This window comes from Eubalaena glacialis, chromosome 11 (assembly GCF_028564815.1).
Source record: "Eubalaena glacialis isolate mEubGla1 chromosome 11, mEubGla1.1.hap2.+ XY, whole genome shotgun sequence".
NCBI lineage: Eukaryota > Metazoa > Chordata > Mammalia > Artiodactyla > Balaenidae > Eubalaena > Eubalaena glacialis.
In genome coordinates this window covers 46,736,276-46,759,020 of record NC_083726.1, presented here as the reverse complement: position 1 = coordinate 46,759,020, position 22,745 = coordinate 46,736,276, and the positions used below count along the sequence as shown (strand labels likewise).

The following is a 22,745-nucleotide window of genomic DNA, read 5'->3' as shown; positions in this document are numbered from 1 at the left end:
AATATTTTGTAGTTCTAGGTTTATTTCCCAGTGACCGGAACAGTTTCTGAATAAGATCACTTTCACGGGTACCTGTCTTATAGAATCTAAATGTCTTTCTTTGCTCAAGAAGGTACATCTTTTCTTTCCTTCTTCTCCTTTTTGGTCTAGAAGTGGCCGTAGCACTTCCCTTTGACATAGGTGGCATCATACACAGGTTGAATATAACAGTGACAGAACTCAGGGACTTGGCATTTTAAAAAGTCATTCTTCTCTTTACAGAATTCAGCATATTTGAAATGCACATTTCTTGTGTGTACTTAATACACTTCCGACTCTGTGGAGCCAGGGCTCAAACCAGCCCTGTCTGACTTCAAGGCTGTGCTGTCTCTCCGAGGCGCCCAGGACAGGCGCCCACGACATCTGCCTGGCCCTGGCACGGCAGGGCCACGTCCTCGCCCTGCACAGCGACTTTGCTCTGCTCTCTCAGGCCCTGTGCTCCTCTCCTCCCGCCCGAAGCCTGACCCTCGTGGGATATATATAGGCTGGAAATAAACACAGCTGGGCTGAGGCTTGAAAAACAATTGCCAGGGATTTGTCCCTCTCTGGCTTTTTCTAGTTGCTAGCCTATTTATTTCTTGATTTTTTGATTTACAAAATTGCACCCTTTGTGATTCATTTGCTTGGAGTGTAAGTACACAGCTAAACAGAGACTCTAAAACAAAATAGCCCCAAATGGGGACTAGCATATTTGAAAAGTGCAATCACCCAGCCCAGCAGGCTCATTCAATTTGGGTGAGCTTGTGAATTTTCTACTCAGCGCCATCGGGGAGAGAGAGAGAAAATTCTCTCATTCAACATGGTATAGTGATGATTCTAACCTCCTCTCCTCACCAAAGCAGAGAGGGGCATTTTCTTACCACCTTCCTTCCTCCCACCCACAGCCCCAAATACCACGTGTTGTCAGATGAAACCTTCTGGGGCTAAGATTCAATAATGTGCGGTGCATTCTAAGATGTTGAATAGATACATAATTGTGGAATGGATTTGCCTTGGAATAAACATATTGGGCTTCCAAGCCAACACCTCACTTCTCAGGAGGTCTCCTCAGTTTTCCCTTCACTAGGTGACTCAGCAGGAGTCAGCCATAGGTTTGTACAGAAAAGGAAGGAGATGGATGATCAGAGACAAAGGCTCCAGACAGATATGGGGTAGAGCTGTTTGCTGCCCCTCCTCTTACCTCCGGATGCCCAATGCTGTGCATACTGGGGCTTCCCTGCTCATAGGTAGCTGTGATGATTTAGCTTACGTGTGAGCTGGAGGATTACTGATGCTGAGTTTTTCCTAGGAGGCATTTGCAATTATTGCAAATTGCAGAAAAATAACTGGGGTGGCTCCACCTCTCCACCTTTCCAGAAATTTCAGTTGACCGTAGCATTTCTCATTTCATGCAAGAAGAGGCATGATTTATGGATCCTGCTTGGTTTTAGAATGTAGCTTAGAGGAATACATTACTAACAGGGCTCGTGAGTGCCACATTACCGATTTTTAGATAGACAAATCTTAATTGGAAACATAAATAGAAGGTAGAGGAAGAATGAAAGGGAAAAGTTATGCTTTCTTAGTGGGAAAAAAAACGGGGGTTGCAAGTTTTATCCTTAATAACATTTTCCTTATCAGTTTCATTGGCAGATGGTCACCTTGATGAATTGTAGGCTTTATTGTGATGAGGGTCCAAGTTTTAATTTTTTCCCTTCTCTGCCCTTTTGAGAAGAGGCACCTGAGAAGGCAAATATGTTTTCTCCCCGACTGAGCTAATTTTATCCCGTTCCATTATCCTCCATTGATTTGCTTTCTCAGCTTTTGAATGGAGCTGAGATGTATGCGGCTGTTGAGGTACTTTGTGAGTCCTGCATAAGCACCAGTTGTTGATGCTTTAATTTCTTTGAAATGGAGCGGTAAATTGCAAAGCAGAACAAACCCAAATATTCGTCGTGCTGGGGTCATTTCCCAGATGACTTGAATAGTTTCTGAGGAAGGTCACGTGAGGGATTTCAGGAGTCCCTCTCTTGCAGAATCTAAATATTTTTTCTGCCCAAGAGGCAACACTTTTTTCTTTTGGTTTTCTTTAAAAAAAATCTGCATAGCTACTTCCATTTGACATAGGTGGTATTATACACAAGTTGAAAACAAGAGCAACAGAATTAAATGACATGGGTTTCTAGAAAGTTATTCTCTGTATAGAATTCTCTGCATATTTGAAATGCACAGTTCTTGTAAGTATTTAAAAGACGTCAGGCTTTATGGGAGAATCATTTTCATGCCAAATGTTTCTCTCTACCTGGAGTTCAACTCAATGGCTGAAAAGGAAGGGAGCTTGAGAGTCGCAAAGAAAGACAAAAGGGAAAATTGATTTGGAAAAGGTTTCTTCGTTCCATTTTCGGGGCTTGGTGGGTTTTTTAGATGTGCGTCAATGCCTCAGTAGGATGTTGTCTGATTATAGCACGGCTCCCACAGCTGTGCAAAACGTTAACACAATACGGCTTACTGACAAGGACAGAAGTTGCACCAAATTGTAATGTCTTTCACGGAGAATGAGGTATGAGTATTTTTACTTTGAAATGATTTCCGCAAACATGAAGGATTAAAATTACTTTCACAAGTAATGTCTGAGGGGTGAATGGATTTATACGGAAGAATGTACTTTTTTATCTCCAGACCTATTTCCGACCCTGCAGGGAAGTGATGAAATTTTTTTTTTTCGTTTCTATACACCTGGAGGAAGTGAACCAACTATATCGAGTACCTGTTAGGTACTAGGCATTGGCCCTGGCACTTTGCAGATGATGTCTCATCTGATACTCTGTGTTGTGTGGTTGTCTTACTTCCCTCAGTTTCAAATGAGGAAACAGAGGCCAAACTCAATGCTAGGTACTCAAGACCTTGCTCTGAGGTGTGTTGGTTTAGAGTGGGGTCTCTAGGGCTAGGCTTCCTGAATCCAAGTACCTGCTTTGCCACTTACTAGCTGTTTGATCTTGGATAGATGACTATGTCTATAAGCCTTAGTCTCAACCATAAACAGTCATTTAATCGCTGTATAAGGTGAGCATTATATGACAAAATCCATGTCATGTGCTACTATGTTATTGTTATTGCTACAGTTAGATGGATGGATGAATGGATGCTATTATTAGGCTTATGAACTGTAGGATAACTGCATTCCCTCATCTACTACCGAAAGAGGGAGGTCAGGGCCCAGTGGTCCGCAACATTTGGTCCCTGTTGATCAAGATGCAAGATATATGGGATTGAACTTGGAGTTCTTGGAGAGCCTAGCCCGTGTGTCTTCATCCCAGTGGCCTGAGATTGTTGGCTGCTCTTAACTTTTAGTTCTTTTCTGGATTGCATTCTCCGAGTTCCCCTTGTATATGTTGAGCATGCACGTGTTGGTGGATGTTAGACCCACTGTTGCTGCTGTTGATATTTAATTTCATGGTAGTTTTGGCAGAAGAAAATCACTCCTCTAGAATGTGACAAGGGCTTTCTGCAAGGTGAGAAAATGGTGAGAAGCCCTATCCTGGGGTGCACAGGACAAATAAAAACAAATAATTTCCAGGAGTTAAATCTTCCCTCTTCCTGAGGCTCCCTAGGTGCAGTAGTTTATTTTCATTATGTCTCTTGTAAAGGCAGCACCAATATTAACAATGTGAACAAAACAAACTAACGTTTCTGTTTGCTACCATCTGAAAGTTCCTTAGGGCCCGTAGACTCATTTACGATAATTCATGTGCGCGAAACTCATTTGCAAAAGCAAATAAAATATGTGATCACAAATGCTCTTTACCTGACTAGCCTAGGGGACTTGCTGAAAATGAGTTTGTGCCTTTACAGTTATCTTTCTGGTGTAATTTACCTGTCTTAGTCTGCCCAATCTCCTCATCAAATGAACCCCTTATCGAGCCACTTAATGTCCAATGACTTGAATGGTTTCAAATCTTGGTATAACTCAAGATTTGGTTTGTGAGTTTCCTTTTTGAAAAATAGCATTTAATCATCGTGCCTGTGGCTTTGAGAGTTCATTCATTAAGACATCTAGCCAAGGAAACATCTCTGTGTTTATTTATGTCCCTTTGGGTTTGCATAGGCCGCTTTCTTTCCAGGTGAAAATTTTGGCTACAAGTGTGATGGGTGACAATGCCTAGAAAACCTGAGTGAGAAAATTAAAAAAGAGAAACCCCTACCTGTAAAGTAAGCAGGACATAAAGTTAATCAGAAGTTACCAGAAAACTTCTTAAAATCTCAGTCTTAGAGTTGCTTTTTCCATAGCAATTAAAATACATGAGGTAGGGATGAGGTAAGACAAATGCCTATCTGCCAGACTTCCCGATAAACAACTATACTTTTTTCTCAAACTTTAAGTGCGTGGCTTGTTTTGGTCTGATTGGTTGATTTACATATTCAACGAATATTATTTATTGAACATCTATCTGTTCTAGGCTTAATTCTGCGGGGCAGGGATATAAAAATGAACAAAGCAAACAAAAATCCCTGTCTTCAAGGAGTGTACATGGTAATGGGGGGATAGATTTAGCAGAATAGTAATTTTGGATATTTTACTTGTTTTTTTCCCCTGAGTATTACTGATAGTATTTTATCATAAAGTTATTGAGTGTCCTCTATGGTCTGAATTCTGAAATGTAATTTTATCAGATTCGAGAGCCTTAGACTTTTCTCACTGACTCTTAAAAATCAGTAGATGAAAATGGCATTTGCTTTCTGGTTAAACTTTAACGGAATTCATCCACTTTACTGAGGATTTTTTTCTTCTGGCTTGTAGCAACATTTTTTTCCGGTCTCAAAGGCATAAGCCATCATCTTGTGGAACACTTATTGACTATATGGCTCTACTCTGGCGACACCTGGCTGCAGGTGATACTATTTATGAAGGGGGTACCAGCCAGCATAGTACTAGGTGACATTACGTCACTGGCTATGGGTGAGAGTCAGTACTCAGTACTGATTGAAATTTCTACACATTGGTGTGTCACCTCAGTTGTTAGAAGTATAACAAATGCTGGGTAATAATTAATAATTAAGTTTTGTGAATGATGACTGTTTCCTTTTTAAAATTACATTAGATCAAAATCAAGATTATTCTTAGAATAATGTTGGAATAATGTCAGTCTCACTTTTCCGTATTCCTATGTGGTTTCTTGAATGAGGAGAGAGGGTGAATTATAGATAGCTCCCTGGAAATGATGCAGAATTCAGGGTATGCCCATTGAGGAGTGCCGCACACACATCTCATAACTCGAGGAAGAATAGAGACCTCCTGCCTTCATGCTCCAATAATCGTTCTCCAAAGGCTTTGTCCAAACCCTTAGAGGAGCCGCTAATTGCTAATGAGTTGCAAAGATGGTGGATTTTTACATATTTCCTGTTCTCATTTCCCTTCGGCACCCCCCAGGTAGAAGTGTCAATCTCAAGAGAAATGCCTAAGGTGGGGAAGGAGAGAAGAGATGAGGCGGAGATGAAAGGGACGGTTTATTCCAGGCAGATAAACAGGTCTTGAATAAGTGAGGCATCTCCAGCCCGGAGGAACCTGTAATGAAATAAAATAGAAAATGAGTTCATTCCTAACTGTTTCTATGAGATTCACTGGTCCCCCCCCAACCAATTCTCGGTTTCCCTTCTGCTCTGTTTCGTCCTTGCCACTGAGGCAATCCAACTGTTTCCAAAGAACACAGTCTGCACTGTGATTCAGTCAGTCTCGCCATCTTGATGTAAATACTATCAACTTCAGCCTGTCTCGTCTTCCTCCACTGAATAGGGGAATTGCTTCCCCGCACTGGAGTTCCTCTAAAGATAACACAAGCAGAGAAACTGCATCTCACGTTAGGAATTCTAGCAGCAAGGACTCCAGGAGGTAGCCAGGCTGTACCAACATAATCAAATGTTTTCCAATTCCCCAAATTAAAAAAATATGTATAAGAAAAGGAGCTTGCTGTTGGACATGCTGGAGGAGAAGATCAAACAAATAATTAAAACCAAAGCATTATTGCTTATTCATCTGGCTGGAGAGAGAACTCCCATAATTTCAGCCCCAGTGGGGTTTATGTCCCTGGATTTCAGTGTAAAAATGTGTTTGTTAAACAGCATTGTTCTAACAAGCTCAGGACTTAACATAGAGTAACTCTATCGGTACCTGCCCCCAATTAGGTTTGTCTATGCACTTTCTACTTTCTCCTCTCTGCAGGGAATGCGCAGGTTTTTCAGAATCATCGCCCTGCCTCTAGGAAGAGTGGGATTTAACCTTACAGGCAGAAAGATGCCTCCCACAGTCTTCAGTATTTCCAGAGAAAGTTCTTAGTCATCTCTTAGTCACATATTGCACCAGGATGCTTCTCCTATTGTCAAGCTAAACCCTGACAGTGAAGGTTTCAGCCCTTTTCCTTGTACTGTCTTCACTGAGCAATGGTTCCCTGTCGTGTTTGTAAAGTCTTAGTTTGCCATTCTTTGGCAAGAGGGAAGAATCTGCACTGAGTGGAAACTGCTGAAAGTCACATCTGTTTTTCTCCAGTAAATTAGGAATCTGTGAATAATAATTTTGGTGGGTGTTAAGAATTCTGGAAGCCCAACTAATTCCATATAAGTGGAAGAGATTCCCTAGAGATCTAAAGATAATATTCACTTGTAATTAGTTTCTTGAGGAGTCTCATCTTGTTGGGGTTTATACCAACGTAAAATGGTTTTATTTTCCCTACTCACTGCTTTCCGCTGTATTGTGTTGAATCCTACTTTCCTGCTGGGAAGCAAGTTCCTTAGCAACAACTAATTTCCTTTCATTTTCAATTATTAGTAGAGTCTCATTGGGGTATTTAAGACCTAGTCCCATTCATTTAAAAAAAGATTAATCTTAAATTTGATTCAAAGTGTATTCTCCTCCTCCTCAGTTCTTTGGAGTGTGTGTGTGTGTGTGTGTGTGTGTGTGTACGGTTCTGAGATACCTTTCCTTCTCTCTTCTACGACCTAGTTCCTCTGGAGTTGGGAGCTGAGAGGAGGGAGAGAGGAGGCTGAGGGCTTTTCGCAGGCTATTTAGAACGTCAGGGGTGGGCAGGCCTCTGGCCGCTCTCAGCCTGGTTCGGACAGGTTCTTTCTGAGGCGGTGGTCTCTGTTGAAGAGTTCTCTGCAGAGTGTTGTGTGTAGTCTTCCTGGGGTTAGACCATTTCCTCCACTCCACCCCTGCAGATAAGCTTCCTGTCCTCCCTTGGCCTTTCGGTGCTCACAGCATCATCCTTTTCTCCAGGTTGGCCACGTCGTAACTTGGGTACCCCTCATGCACCTGGCCTTGAGTGCTTCCTCGTCAGGGATGAGGGGAGCCCCCGGAGCATTCTTCTGTCTCCTGAGAACTGAGCAGACCTGGATGGGGTGGGGCTTCCCCATCTTCCTACCGGGCACACCACATTGGGTCCCATGGGAATTTCTAGATGTCCCTGGGCATCAGGCTGCATGTTCACATGAACCTCAAGTTTCAGAGGACACCTGTCAAGGGTCTCCTCGTCTCCCCCATAGCACGCCATCGTCCTGGGCTTCCAGACACTCTCCCAGGGCCCGTCTCTATTGCTCCAGTCTGGTGGCAGCACCAGGGAGAGCAGGGCATCCTGCGGCTCAGCAAGTGTCCAGATGGGAAAGGAGAGGCCAGACCCTGCTTCTTGAGGGCGCCTGCAGTCCTTACAAGTGATTCTTGTGGCACAGCCTGCCCTCCTCCCCTAGGGAAGGAGAAGGAATATGGCCTTTCCTTCTAACACCAGCCTTCCCCACAATCCTGCATGTCTGATTCCCTGTTAGACTGGTAGGTGAAGTTTGGGGGTGGGGTGGAAAGAGTGGTACGAGGGGGGTTTGTTGGTGGTAGAGCCATTTCTGCCGCCTCTTCACAAGCCCTGCAGGGAGATGGTTGGCTCCAACTGCTGGGAGCTTTCTCTAGAATGTGGAGTACTTAAGTGACTTTAGTTGTAGGCCAGAGCAGAGCTTTAGGACACTAGGATATGATGCTTATTACATACATGTTATGACATGTACTCAGAGATAGATGCATAATGATATGGGGGTATATGTCCTGGGCCCTAGAAAGATCAGGATACCCCTCTGTCATTCTTCTCATGTATAATTCACAAAAAGCCCACTAACCCATAACAAGTACAGAGAAGTGCAACACATTTTGATTTTTCTTATGATAATTTTTATTTTTTCAAATGTCAAATTACAAAGTTTTAAAAAAATAGGTGTCCCTGCATTCCTGGTGCCCCAAGCACTACCTACCGGTCTTACTGAGAAGGTTAAATGAGTGAATAAATATGAAAGTATTTTATGTGATCTATACAAATACATGCAAGTATCATGATTACATGATTGTATATGAGATTTTCTATATATAAGTACATATACCTATAAGCCTTATTTTAATTTGGTATGTGAAAATGAGCTGGTGCCTGGGATAAATTTTTTATTTCATTGGTGTACACTAATCAATTAAGACCACAGCCAGTCCTGAGCCTGACAGACTGGGTTTTAAGCTTGGCACCATGAGTTTAGTCAAATGGCTTAGTTTCTCTGAGCCTTAATACCCTTATCTGTAAAATGGGGGTGGGGGGTCTACCTCAATGGAGTTGTGAGAATCAAATGGGCTAAGTTATATAAAAACACTTAACTTTAAAAAAGTGTCTGGCCAATAGTAAGTTCTCAAAGATGAGCTATTATTATATACCTTTATTAACTACATGGAAGAGTGGGAAATTTCTTATTTTTTCTGTATTTGGGATATTTTTTAACAGAAATTAAATGGATAAGAGTAGCCTTTACTTTGTGTGAAGTTGATTTTTAAACATTTACCTTAAATAGTTACCCGGGATATGGGGGTCAGAGCGGTGTGAGAAATCTCTTGGCGTGACCAGTCAGACTGACCCGTTCAGGGTAGCTGCAGGGCACTGCACCAGCTATTAACTTAAGGAGAAGGCTCATTAGTTACCCAGGCAGGACAGACAAGTGGAAACAGATGAGACCGTATGCGTGGTCATTTGTATTCCCAAGGTCGGGATGCTAGGAATTCATTATTAACTAACAGATACGTACTGACAGGCCCGACTTAGGATGATTCTACTTCGCCGTGGTGTGAAAGTGAAATGTGTTTAGTAGAAACCGTACTTCGAATTTTGAATTTTGATCTTTGTTTTCAGTGCACTATGCAGTGTAATTCTCTCTTGTGATGCTGAACCGTGGCAGGGAACCACGGTCAGCCCCGCCTCGATCGCCAGGGTGAACAAGCGATACACCTACAATCATCCTGTAGCTAGGCAACCATTCTGTTTTTCACTTTCAGTACAGTATTCCAGAAAGTACATGAGCTATTCAACACTTTATTATAAAATAGGCTTTGTGTTAGATGAGTCTGCCCAGCTGTAGGCTGATGTAAGTGTTCTGGGTACGTTTAAGGTAGGCTAGGCTGAGCCATGATGTTTGGTATGTTAGATGTATTGAAGGCATTTTCGAGTGATGATATTTTCAACTTACATTGGGTTTATCACAAGGTAACCCCATTGTAAGTGGAGGAAGGTCTGTATAACTCCTTCTTCCTACCCAGACTCACACTTGGCTTTCTTCTGCAGCTTCCTGTTGGCTACAGTCAGTTCCCCTTTGAAACGCTGCATGTTTGCAGACTGGTATCGAAGGGAAAAGTTTGACCTAATGATTCTTTTCAAATGGCTTCTCGGTATTTCATTTATTGTTTCAGCCTCATCGCTTTCCACCTTCTGACTGTGCACAGCCCTTATCAGCTTTATTGGCTTCCCCGACTCAAATTGATTTTGTTGAATTTGCTGGTACCCGAGGCAGACCGTTCATGTTTTTATTTCCTTACATCCTTTCTATTTTTATCTTTCCATTTCAAGCTTTCTTCTAAATTCATCACAGAGGCTAAGCCTTAGCAGTCTTGATCTTCTCAGCAAATATTTGTCAGGTTGTAATTTTTTATTTGTTATCAACAGTCACATTTAAACAAGGCTAATCTTGTTCTAATTTGGTTTGTCATAAGCCCTAGTCTTGGTACTTAGAGAAAATAAATGTTACTTTCTGTTTTTTTCTTCAGTGTGTGTTGTTCCCTCATCCCTCATGTACTGCAGTTAATTTTTTTCAGTAAAAATAATTTGAGGCAGTAGGAATCACATTTGGACCTGAACCTTCAACAGAAAAGATTTTGGTAAGAATACTTTGAAGTATGCAGAGGGCTGGGGACAGGGCTCTGCTTATGAGTCTGCTCTTCTTACTGTCCTCCTGCCCTTTTTTCTACCTAAGGGGGCGCTTCTGAATGACCCCAGCTTGCTGAAGGTGCCCGACGCTGCAGCAGCCCTGAGGGCCAGTTGCTGCCCGTGCAGGCTGGGTTACTGGATTACATAGCTCAACAGGGGCAGAATCCCTAGGTTTATGTGTATATATTGGACTTCCATATGTTGTGTGGGTCTTTGCTGACTGCAGGGGCAGAATCTGTGACAAGTGGCCAGGGACGGCAGTGGGGGACTGCTGCAGGTAACTGTTGAGCAGGTCATGAGAAGTTTTCACTTTCAGGATAGGTTTCTTAATCAGAGGCTAAATTCAGATTCTGGCTCTTCAAGCCAGTTTGCAAAAGCACGTGTCCATAGTCTCTCCTTTCTCCTGACCTCACGTGGCCTCAGGAGCTATGGTCCCTGCTCATGGCTGCTGGCTGCTGTTAGAAGAGCATTTTTAAACTCACCTTTCTTTCTGTCAGGGCACCTGCAGATCCTACCTGGCCAACAAGTCTCAGCTTAAGTTGTGCCTTCTCCAAGGAAGCTCTCCTTGACCACCCCGGTCCAGGGCTGCCTCTCAATTTTCCAAACCAGGCATTGGCTCCGTATGACTTACAGGCTGAATCTGGTCTGTTTTTGTAATGCAAGTTTTATTAAAACATAGCTATGTTCATGTGTTTCCGTATTATCTGTGGCTGTTTTCAAGATATAGTGGCAGACCTGGGCAGTTTTGATAGAGACTGTATGGCACACAAGCTGAAAATATTTACTTTTTAGACCTTTATGGAAAAAGTTTGCTGACCTCTCTCCTAACTGACAGGGCTTAATGTGTGCACCTCTCAGCATGATGTATAATAAATGTTCCTATTTTGCAGTTCGCAAAACTCTCACTTTTAAGTTTGGCATAGGCTTTTAGTATTTCCCAGACATTTCTCTCACTGAACAAATAACCTCAAAATTACACTAGGACATTGGGGTGAGTTCCCTACAGAGGACAAAGAGGACCCACAGGCAATTTTATTTTCAAAAGACAACATCCATTTATTACTGTTGTCGGGTGATTGCAGAAAAGGTTCTCAGAGCACAGCTTTGGACCTAAACCAGTTCCTTCCAACCCAGAACTCTTAACTTGTTACTGATCCCAGTGTCAGAACAAAAATCTTATCAAATGTCCATAAGGATGTGTGAAGATGTAATTTAAATCATTTATATGAAAGTTTAAACACAGACACAAAATTAGAAGGTTAGCATTTTCTTCAAAAAATAATACTTAGTGGGATCCTTTCGGACACTCAGGCGTCCCACTTTACAGGAATCTGACTCACATAGGTATGAAGGTGAGAAAACACTTAGCCCAGTGACCCAGAGCTAGATTCATTCATTTCTCTTCTCTCCTGCCTAGTGGTCAGCCCATCCCCAGAGTGGAGTACACAGAGGAAGAAACTAAAACTTGGGGCGTTGTGTTCCGAGAGCTCTCCAAACTCTATCCTACTCATGCTTGCCGGGAGTATTTGAAAAACTTCCCTCTGCTGACTAAATACTGTGGCTACAGGGAGGACAACGTGCCCCAACTTGAAGACGTCTCGGTTTTCCTGAAAGGTAAGCTTCACACGGGCTCTCTCTTCCTACCCAACATCCTCATGGGCCGTCTAAGGACACACGTGGCAGCAATCGCCCTTTTTCCAAATAAGAGCTCCCTTTGATTTAAAAAGAGGAGCGCTGCACCAACAGTTACCTGGGCCACCTGTGGGAAGCAGAGCAGGGCCTCTGGGCGGGGAGATGGACTCAGCTTTTCACCCAGCCCAGGGCCTTGGTGAGGTCTCTCTGGTGGGATGTTTTATACAGCGAACCCCAACCGACATTTGCAAGTTCAGCTTTGAGCTTTTTCTGATCCAGGAACGACTCTGTTGGGCTACATAGGCATGGAATGATCTCAAAGGTAGCTCTGTATTTGCTTTGCTAAGAATGATGTGCTGGATGAAGAAATATCACGGATAATGTTGAGCATAGTGGCTTTCCTCTGGGGAGGAGGTCAGTCAGTTAATCAGATCGCTACTGTAAAGTATAAATCGTGCCCGGAACGGTAGTGCTGGCGTGAGAGCCGGGAGCCAGGCGAAGCAGAGTCCCCTGGCGTCCACGTTCTCTGTGTGGTCACTCTCCTCGCTGCCCCTCCTGGGACAGCAACTGGGAAAACTTCGGGCTCTTGTGGGGATGGGGGTGGAGGTGAAGTTTTACAGTGGCCGCACTTCCTTCTGTGTCCTTCACTGCGGGGAAGTCCTCGGGTTCTACTCTTTTCTCTCTCGTCCCCATTTCAGGCACAGCAGTTCTAAAAGCTAAAGCCTTGCCGCCTACCTCTTTCCCTGGAACTCCCTTCCTCCCCTGTCTTCCCTGTTTCTATCGGCGATGATAGGTTCTCTAGACTCATCAGGCTCTAAGGATTCCTGTTGCCGAAACTTGGCCTCTGTTCACTGGTGCCGAATAGAAACGCGGAGACAGAGTTTGGGGTGAAGTAGAAAAGAATAGTTTTATTGCTTTGCCGGGTAAAGGGGGCCATATCGGGCTAATGTCCTCAAGACTGTGTGTCCGCCCTGGACGGGGTAGTGAGGAGTCTTACAGTTTTCAAGGAGCAGGGCGTGGTCAGCTCGTGGACGTTCTTCTGATTGGTCGGTGGGGAGGTAGTTGGGAGCCAGCATCAACAACCTTCTGGCTCCAGCCGGTCTGGGGTCTCCGTGCTTGTGGGCAGCATACAGTTAACTTCTTCCACCTGGTGTGGGTTTCAGTATCTGCAAAACAGCTCAAAGGACGTGGCTCAGAATATTATCTATATAGTCCTTGAGGAAGAACTAAAGGTCCTTGACTTTGTTTAATGGCTAAAGTATTATTATTTTGTCTTGCTTGACTGTCTTCCTTTCTTTCTGCATTTTCTCACTTCTGATTAAATTTATTCTTTTTTTAAAATTTAATTAAATTAATTAATTTATTTTTGGCTGCGTTGGGTCTTCATTGCTGCGCGTGGGCTTTTCTCTAGTTGCGGCGAGCGGGGTCTACTCTTCGTTGTGGAGCACGGGCTCTAGGTGCACGGGCTTCAGGAGTTGTGGCTCGCGGGCTCTGGAGCGCAGGCTCAGTAGTTGTGGCGCACGGGCTTAGTTGCTCCACGGCATGTGGGATCTTCTGGGTTCCAGGGCTGGAACCCGTGTCCCCTGCATTGGCAGACGGATTCTTAACCACTGCACCACCAGGGAGGCCCCCTCATAGGGTTCTGCTCGGTTACACTCCTCCTCTGAAGTCCTACCCCGCTCCCCTCCCTGCCACACTTAATCAGCCTTTGTATAAGCTTCTTATTCAGCTGTAACACATTACCGCAAACTTAGTGACTTAACATGAATGTATTATCTTACAGTTCTGGAGATTAGAAGTCTAAAATCAAGGAGTTGGCAAGGCTGTGTTCTTTCTGAAGGCTTCTGTTCCCTTGCCTTTTCAGCTTCTAGAGTCTACCCACATGCCTTGCCTCGTGGCCCCTTCCTTGCCTCACTCCAGCCTTTGCTTCCTTTGTCACATGTCCTCTGACTCTGACCCTCCTGCCTCCCTCTTATAAGAATGCTTGTGATTATATCGGCCCCACCTAGATAATCTAGGATGATCTCCCCAGCTCAAGATCCTTAACTTAATCACATCTGTAAAGTCCATTTTGCCATCTAAAGGAACATATTCCCAGGTTCAGGGCATTAGGGTAGGGGCTTATTAGGAGGGCCTAATTAGGACTGAGCTTACCCCAGTCTCCAGGTATTGCCACTTCTAGCTTTGTGACCCATGGTGAACCTGTCCTTTTCTTTCCATTCCGCTGCTACCATCCACATTGAGGTCCCCATCACTGCATCCTTGACACCTGTTTCTTCTCCCCTCTACTCGCCTGCCCACTGTTTCCAGATAAAGCTTCCTAAAGCATTTCTTCATTCCTGACATCTCTGCTCAGACGCTATCAGTGGCTCCCCTTTGATTTTACTGGGGTTGGCAAACTTTTTATTTTTTTGTAAAAGGCCAGATAGATAGTAAATATTTTAGACTTTGTGGGCCAAGAGGCAAAATCGGGGCTATTGGGTAAGTACTTATTATAACCGTTTAAATGTGACCATTAAAAAATGTAAAGGGAGTTCCCTGGTGGCCTAGTAGTTAGGATTCCGGGCTTTCATTGCCATGGCCCTGGATGAAATCCCTGGTCGGGGAACTGAGATCCCACAAGCCGTGCGGCGTGGCCAAAAAAATGTAAAAACTATTCTTAGCTCACAGGTATACACAAACAGGCGGCAACCCGGATTTGGACTACAGGCCATATAGTTTGCTGGCCTCTGGTTTGTACGCACAAGTTCTGAACTGCTCAGCCTCAACTCATGGCCCTGACTCAGCTTTCCAAGTGTGTCTGCTGCTATGACTGCACCGCACAAACCCTCTGTTCTAGCTGTGGGTCTTCATACCACTGCTTAGGCTCTGTGCCTTGCTACAAAAGTCATTACTTCACCTGCTCAGATTCTACCTGTTCTTCAAGGCTCAGAGCAAGTCCTGCCTTCTTTATGAATCCTCATCATAAGAGCCACCACAATTTCATCCTAGCTCATGTGTGTATCAGGAGAGAGGTAGGCATGGCCTGACAGCTGGGCCACTGAGAACCACACTTAGCATGATGGGAGGGCCCCATGCATGGATGTCATCCATGATATTTGTTACCGAGAGAAAGAGATTGAGGACCATTGATCAGTGTCATTTAATTACCGCCTAAATGCATAATGCCTTATGCCGTTGTTTAACTAGATTATATTCTCCCTAACGGCCCCGCCTCTGGCATGTCCCTCTTTGTTTCCCATGGAGTTATGTGCGTATTATATATTTACCATGGTCTTGATTATTCCTATGTGGGGATGCTTTTTACTGCTTTGTTTCTCAAACCCCAGGAATTAGATTACCATCTCATAAGTTTTGCCATATCTGTCACCCAACTTAATATTTTTATGAGGGGCAGTGTAGTACAGTACAGATTCTGGATGCAGAATGCCTGGGATTGAGTCATGGCTCTGCCGGTTCCTGGCTGTGTGACCTTAGATAGATGAATTACCTTAACTTCTCTGTGCCTCAGTTTCCTCTCTGAAAACAGAGATAATAATTTTATCTACCTTACAAGGTTAGGAGGGGAAACTAATTGATATACCCTAAAGCCCTAAAGTTATTGCTTGACACACATTAAGCATAGCAGAGTTTTAGTTACTATTACTACTCTTATTGTTATTGATTTTCACACCTTTGATGAACTGGGTACTGGGCACTCAGTTTGCATCATTCACTGGTACACAGCAAGCACAATGTAAATGTGTGTATTTTTATTTCTTTTAATGGACTCACTTTTAAAATACCAAATTTATTTTAAAAGGAAACTTTTTAAGCAATGGTAGTCACAAATTCAAATTTCTTGATGTGATAGATACATATATTTTTAAATTTATAAGAAAATAAAATACATAACTATTAAACTAAAGGATGCTCCCCCTGTACCCCACATGTGGGATACTGACTTAGTTGACATAAAATTCAAAAAGAAAAAAATACACTTATCTTTTTGATTTTCAGTGGAGAACAATCAATCCACCTGAGAACTTTTGGAATGAACTGAACACTGTTAGAATTACAGGTCTGAGGAGGCCTGAGAACAGGGTTATTTCCTTGTAGGTACCCAGAATCGAGGGTGGACTTGTTTTATACGCTTAATTGGTTTTTATCTTTCAAAACCATTTCTAACCATTCTGAGATGCTCTTCTAATGAGCTGAGGTTTTCAGAATGGGAGCCTTTACAGTGCTGGTATGAGAAGAAGAGCCCCTCCTGTTGAAATTTTCTGGGCCTTCATGAGCAGGAAGTATTAAGCAGTCCTTAACTGGGTTAGCAGTCTAGGCTGATTTCATAGATTTTATTGTATTCTGCTTATTTTGTTTTTTTCCTCTTACCATAAACCAACAAAGCATGCAGAGCTTTAGTGTACCTTTTCAAACTGCGGTAATATAATTGTTTTCATAATATCACAGAAATGGGATATTGCAATGCGGAATGAAGGGGTTAGGTGGTTTTGACAATAGAAAGCTGTCGTGTGAACTGATTCCAGGATGCTAGTCAAGGGGGTGAATTAGCTTTGTGTTCACTGACCACATACACGCAGAAAGAATCCCTATCTAGGTGTGTCTTTAGAAAGATATCAGGTAATCTGTAGTAAGCATCACTTTATTTATTTATTTATATTTTTTAGCAGCTTCATTGAGGTATAGTTTACATAACATAAAATTTACCCACTGTAACTGTACAGTTCAGTGATGCTAGTAAATTTATAGAGTTGTGTAACCATCACAGCAATTCAGTTTTACAACATTTCCATCACTGCAAAAAGTTTTCTTTTGCCCCTTTATGGTCAATCCTTGTTCCTACCCCTAGCCCTGGGCAACCACTGATTTGCTTTCTATCTATAGATATTCCTCCTCTGGACATCATATAAATAGAATCACAAAATGTGTAGTCTTTTGCATCTGATGTATTTTAAAAAAATTATTTCTTACTGAGGTCACATTGGTTAAGAATATTATATAAGTTTCACATGTACAACCTTATATTTCTACTTCTATGTACACTACCTTGTGCTCACCACCAAAAATTTAGTTTACATCACTTTAGATTGTAACCTTCTCCTGCGTATTTGCGCTTTCTTATCCTAATTTGGCCTCTGAATTTAAATCCTTAAAGTTTTTTTTGCCTTTCTTTCCATTTTAATGAATGTCTTATTCCCCTGGAAACCATCATTCGTGAGTGTATTTTAGTCATCCGAAGCCACAAACACGATAGCTGTTAACAGTATATGTCATTCAATTGTCAAGAGTTTTAGGACGTTGATTACTTTGTTTCTAGAACAGCCTTATAAATAATAGGAAGCCCTGCTTGGACCATCAAGTCCTGTCGGGTTAATATTTAGTTGACTCTTTCTGTTTCCTCTTTAGAAAGGTCTGGCTTCACCGTGAGACCAGTGGCTGGATACCTGAGTCCTCGAGACTTTCTGGCAGGACTGGCCTACAGAGTGTTCCACTGTACTCAATACATCCGCCATGGCTCGGACCCCCTCTACACCCCGGAACCGTGAGTACCCACACTGGAAAGCTGGGCTGGATGGAGACCGCCACATTGGAAAGTGGTCAGGGCTCACTTAACTTGAGAGTAAACTGGGTCCAGGAACCCTAAAGACCACTGTTCCTTAGGCCACCGAGGTTATCACTTTGCTTATGATGCTGTTTTACCTGAATAGTCTTGTGATTAATGGGCTGCCAAGGTCTTCACTGGGGAGCAGAGAGCAGTAAAGTAGCTGATGGTGACAGAAGTGGGCGGGGATTAGAGCTGAGTCTCCGAAGCCCCCTCCCCTTCCTAGGGGACAGAGGCTCACTGACCAGCTGGGTCCCTGCAGGGTCACTACATTGTTTTTTTCTTTTTTTAGCTCCTTTCAGCGCCCCTGAAAGTGTTTTCAGGGTAAACAAAGGTTACTTATAGGACTCCAGACATTTGGGAGAGAAATGCTTCTTACAGTGGATGAATGCTCAAAGGAGAGCTGTCAGAGCTAAGAAAGGCAATCTCTAAATCTAGCCCAGAGGGTTTACAAATAGCAGGCACTTTGTTAGTTGCCTTTGAATAACTGGCCCTCCTGAGACCCGTGGTAGCTGCCAAAATGTATGCAGAGAGAGAGGGCAAAGAAATGAGATTTTAGCCACAGAGGTCTATAAAATTGGGGGAATAATGTGTTACATTTTTACCAAAGTAGTTTCAACCAATTCATTCAGCAAACATTTATGTGCAATGCCAGCAGGGAGGTGCAGCGGATTCAAAGATGAGTAAAATGTAGCAGCTGTTTTTTTAAAGCCTCTCCCATTCTGGCAGGGGAGATAGAAACATAAATAATTTCAAAAGAATGTGTTTAGGGCTGTAAGGGTGTGTGTGTGCAGAGTATCAGAGGAGCAAAGGGGAGGGAACAGTTCCGAAAGGCATTTCAGAGAAAGTGAAAAGTGAGTGGGGGTCTAGAAGGGTGGGTAGGAATTTCTTTTTTTGGGTAAAGTCGAGTGGGGAGGGAGGGGAAAGCTTTCAAGTCAAGGAAAACAACCAGTACAAAGATGTGGAGGCACAAAAGAGGCATAAATGAGCAAGGCTTGTTACTTTAGAGTGGCCAGAGCATCGGTATGTGTTAGGGATGAAATGACTCTTTTGTCCACAATGTAAACAGTCATTTGTCAAAACAGGACCTTTGGGCTTAATTTTGTAGGCAGCAGGGAGCTGTCCAAGGTTCCTAAGCATGATCAGATAATCGTCTTTGAGAAAGATGATGAGGGTGGGCACTGGGAAGTATGGAGACTGAACTAGCTGGCAAAACCAGCAGGAGCTCCCATTCCAGTGAAGGAATACAGTTTATAAGCCATCAGTGGGATAGGACGAGAGGTCACCTCAGAAAAACATCATCAAGATGAAATTAACAGTATTTGGTGACTATAATGAGGGCCAGGAGATGAGAGGGTCCCTAAGGCAATGCTAAGGTTTTTATCAATAGATTGGGAAGCTGAATGGGTAGTTTTTTCTAATAATAATTGAAAATATTGGAGGGGGATTAGGCTTGGAGGCAAGAGGGAATAAAAGAGGGAGAAAAGAGGAGGATTTGGGTTTGGAGCATCCTGTCTTTGAGGGGCCCACGGGTGGGACCTCCAGTTGGAGAAGCCCCCGGTAGTTGGAAGTAAGGGCTGAGAGTTCAGAAGTGAATTAGAGCTCCTGCTATCGATCTGAGTGTTTTCTTCTTCCATGACTCCTCTGACCACACAGACAAGAGGAAGCTAATTCAGAGCATGGAAACTCGGGATTCACTACCTTGGGGTTGTTTTGGCAGGCTCCTTTTCGTGGGTTTTATATCATTCATTTGTTTCTTAAATTATTCTTATGATTTTATGAGTATTTGGTGCACATGATTCAGCATTCAGAGCTTACGGAAGGGCACACTCTCAGCAGTGACTTTTTTCCCTCCTCTGCTCCCTTGACACCTGCTGCATCCTCCCCAGGGGCAACCACTGCTACCAGTTTCCACTGCGTCCTTCCACATATACACTGTGCAGGCACAATTCTCTGTAAAGGTCCCCCCCTTTTTTTTTGAGAATGTTTTGCTTATCTCTTTTATATTTTATTTATTTATTTATTTATGGCTGTGTTGGGTCTTCGTTTCTGTGCGAGGGCTTTCTCTAGTTGCGGCAAGCGGGGGCCACTCTTCATCGCGGTGCGCGGGCCTCTCACTATCGCGGCCTCTCTTGTTGCGGAGCACAGGCTCCAGACGCGCAGGCTCAGCAATCATGGCTCACGGGCCCAGCCGCTCCGCGGCATGCGGGATCTTCCGGGACCAGGGCTCGAACCCATGTGCCCTGGGTTCTCAACCACTGCGCCACCAGGGAAGCCCCTGTAAAGGTCCCTTTAATCCTTATGTATAACAAAGTCCCAAGTCTCTTCCCAGCCACATGCTGTAGTTCGAATCTATGAAACACTAGATCGGGAGTGCTGTTTCCTGCCCAAGCACCTGCGCAGGCATTGTCTTTGAAATGCAGTCCCATTTCCTCAGTTGAGAACCAAGAGGGCAGCTTCTCCAATTTGTGAAGTTCAGCTTGGCTCCTGTGTTTGGTGCTTGTACTCTGCTTCCAAGTAACTGCTTCTAATTGCTGAACTGTTGTAGTTGAGGCAGCACTAATGAGACAGAAACGGGTGCCTGAAGAGGCAGCTAGAAATGAGAGTGAAAGCAGCGAAAATACAGTATCTGAAAAAAGAATTTTGTTATTTTCCTCTTCAGTCTGGGGAGAATGTATTTTGATAGCCTAGCTCTCAACACATATTGGGTGTTAAACATAGGTTGTTTTACCATTTTACATTTTAAAACTGGTCAGGTACTGGGGCTTGAATTTAAAAAAGCAGTGGCAGATTGGGTTGCTTCCCTGGGGAGGTTCTGGCCTGGAGGACAGTAGAGAAAGTCCTGGAGAATCAGTGACTCCTGCTTTTCTTGGTGGGAAGAGTTGCTTTTCCATGTGTTTCTACCTGGATTGAAAGGTCACTGATTCTGCTAGAAGTGAGGCTCTTTCTCCCTTGGAGCACTGCCTGAGGCAGGGATCCTGCACACTGTTGTCGCATAGCTACTGATTTTGATTAGCTGTGATCGCAAGCAACTTTGTCACTAATCGAGTATTGAAGTTTACAAATGATTTCTTTTAAAAAAATCAATTGGGTCAAATTCAAGGTTATTCCAATAAGAGCATCCCTCTCACTCAGTGGAATGACAGGGAAAGAGACAGAGCTCTAAGTTACATGGGTGTGCGAGCATCACCTGGCATGCGAATAGTGGCAGAACAAAAATTTGAGAAGCCACCCCCCCCCCCCCAATCTCCTGCTCTCCTCTTTGCTTCTCTGGGAAGTCCATTGTGTTCTGTGTCATATTGCACCCTCTGGCCACTTTATCTTTTAGAACAGGGTTTCTCAACCTTGGCACTATTGATATTTTGAGCCAAATAATGCTTTGTTGTGGTAGGATGTTTAGCGGCATCCCTGGCCTCTACCTGCTAGATGTCAACAGTACACTCCCACCCGTGCCAGATGTGACAACCAAAGATGTCTCCAGAAACTGCCAAATGTCCCCAGGGGCAACATCTTCCCCAGTGAGAACCACTGTTTGAGAAGAAGAAATTTGGCAGGTCATTGTTGCTCTGTCTGACAATTATTTTTCTCTTAGAAGCAATCTGTAGACTTTGTTTCCTTTCTAAAACACCAATCTGACTGTAGCATTCCTTTGTCTGACCTCTGTTGGTTCCCTGTTACATACAAGGAAAAACAAAAAATGTTTGATATCATCAAATCACATCTTCTGTCTCTCTTTCTACCCCCCTCCAAAACCTTATGCTCCAGCCATACTGGACTTCTCACCATCCCCGTGAGCCTGTTGGTTCATGCCTTTGCACAGGCATGAGCCAACGCAGGTGGTTCATTTGGCCTGGAATGACTCTTGTGAAATCATTTTAATTCATTTAATCTCAGGATTAAAGCTCAGTAGCAACCTTTTCTGTGAAGACTTTCCCAGGCAGAGCTAGATATTCCTGTAGTACTTTTCCTTCCTTCTATTTTAACACTTACAACACTGCATGGTAATTATTTGTTCATGTGTCAGTCTCCTTCATCAGACTGTAATTAACTCAAGGCCAGCTGACAAAGGCAATACAGGAACAAGAAGATCCAGACTGAGGTTGGAGTGGATCCCCAAACCTGGCATATGAAGTAAAAACTGAGTCCACAGTGGGCTGAAGCCGTGAATGCCACTGCCACCAGAAGGTGCCAGGTTTGAGACATGCACAGAGTCCCAGGCTCAGTCTGAGATCTGTGGAGTGAAGGGAACAGGGGAAGCCCCGGCTGCACCCTGTGTGGTGGTAGCACCTCCATCTGCAGGGCTGCAGCCCCTCCACTCCTTCCTGCAGCTTTACTTTGATTTCAAGAGCTGCTGCTGGACACCCCTCCATCAATAAGGCATTTTTATATATTCAGTGTCTTCAGGCAAAGTCATGAACCATTAATGGTGGAATTTTAGACACCAATTGAGGCTGTGAGGATAGGTCACTTGGACCAGAATAGTCTTCTCTCCACATCACACCCAGGAGGGCCAACCTATTTTGCTTATCTGTTTTGCTTTGGGAATGAAGATCATTTCAAAAGAAAAAAGTGATTGTTCACTGTGAAGCTGAAGGAGAGGAGGGAAAGGAAATGTGAAGCTTGTCCCCACCTCCCCCTTATGAAAATAAGAGAGAGAGAGAGAGACAGAGAGACAGAGGGAAGGAAAGAAAAAGAGAGAGACCTAACTGCACTTCACATGGTGCTAAGAAGACATTTTCCCCCTTTGGGTAACAAACCCTGAATATAGTCTCACCTTAAAGGTAGGAAAGCTCATTGCCCTCTCTTAAAAAACAGTGTCAGTCTGTGATGTGTTCTGAGTTATATTTGAACTTCTTAAATGTGACATCAAGAAGATACGCTCTGAAATTGGCAAGCAGTGGTGCAGGTCCCTGCAGGACTGTCCTGTGTGTGGGCGTGCTGTGCATGTCTGAAGTGAGGGGGAGGACAGCGGACCAGAACAGTGGTAGGAACATCTCTGGACTTGCCTCTAGAAGATTCTTGCTGGAGAGGGGCGGTGGAGATCCAGTGTGTTTCCTAAACTGGTCTTGGGCACGCTGCAGGGAGAAGAGAGTTGGAGGGAGGTATCTTTCCCTCACTCCTTGGTCTTGTCTGGCCTGGTGTCGTCTCTGATGTCAGCCTTCTGGTGTTCAGAGGGCGCTTTGGATTTTCAGCTGTCGTATGCATCCTACCCGCCCACCCCCAGTTTCTCT

At 43.8% G+C, this 22,745-nt stretch overlaps 1 protein-coding gene across 2 annotated transcripts in view; it reads left to right on the top strand.

Moving 5' to 3' along the window:
• The window catches only part of TPH2 (tryptophan hydroxylase 2), an 86,725-nt gene that overhangs the window by 17,411 nt on the left and 46,569 nt on the right, over positions 1 to 22,745 (top strand). For both annotated transcript variants that reach the window (XM_061204683.1, XM_061204684.1), the window contains 2 exons: positions 11,698 to 11,894; positions 17,319 to 17,454. In XM_061204683.1, the coding sequence (XP_061060666.1) occupies positions 11,698 to 11,894; positions 17,319 to 17,454 (333 nt within the window). The remainder of the gene's footprint in view (positions 1 to 11,697; positions 11,895 to 17,318; positions 17,455 to 22,745) is intronic.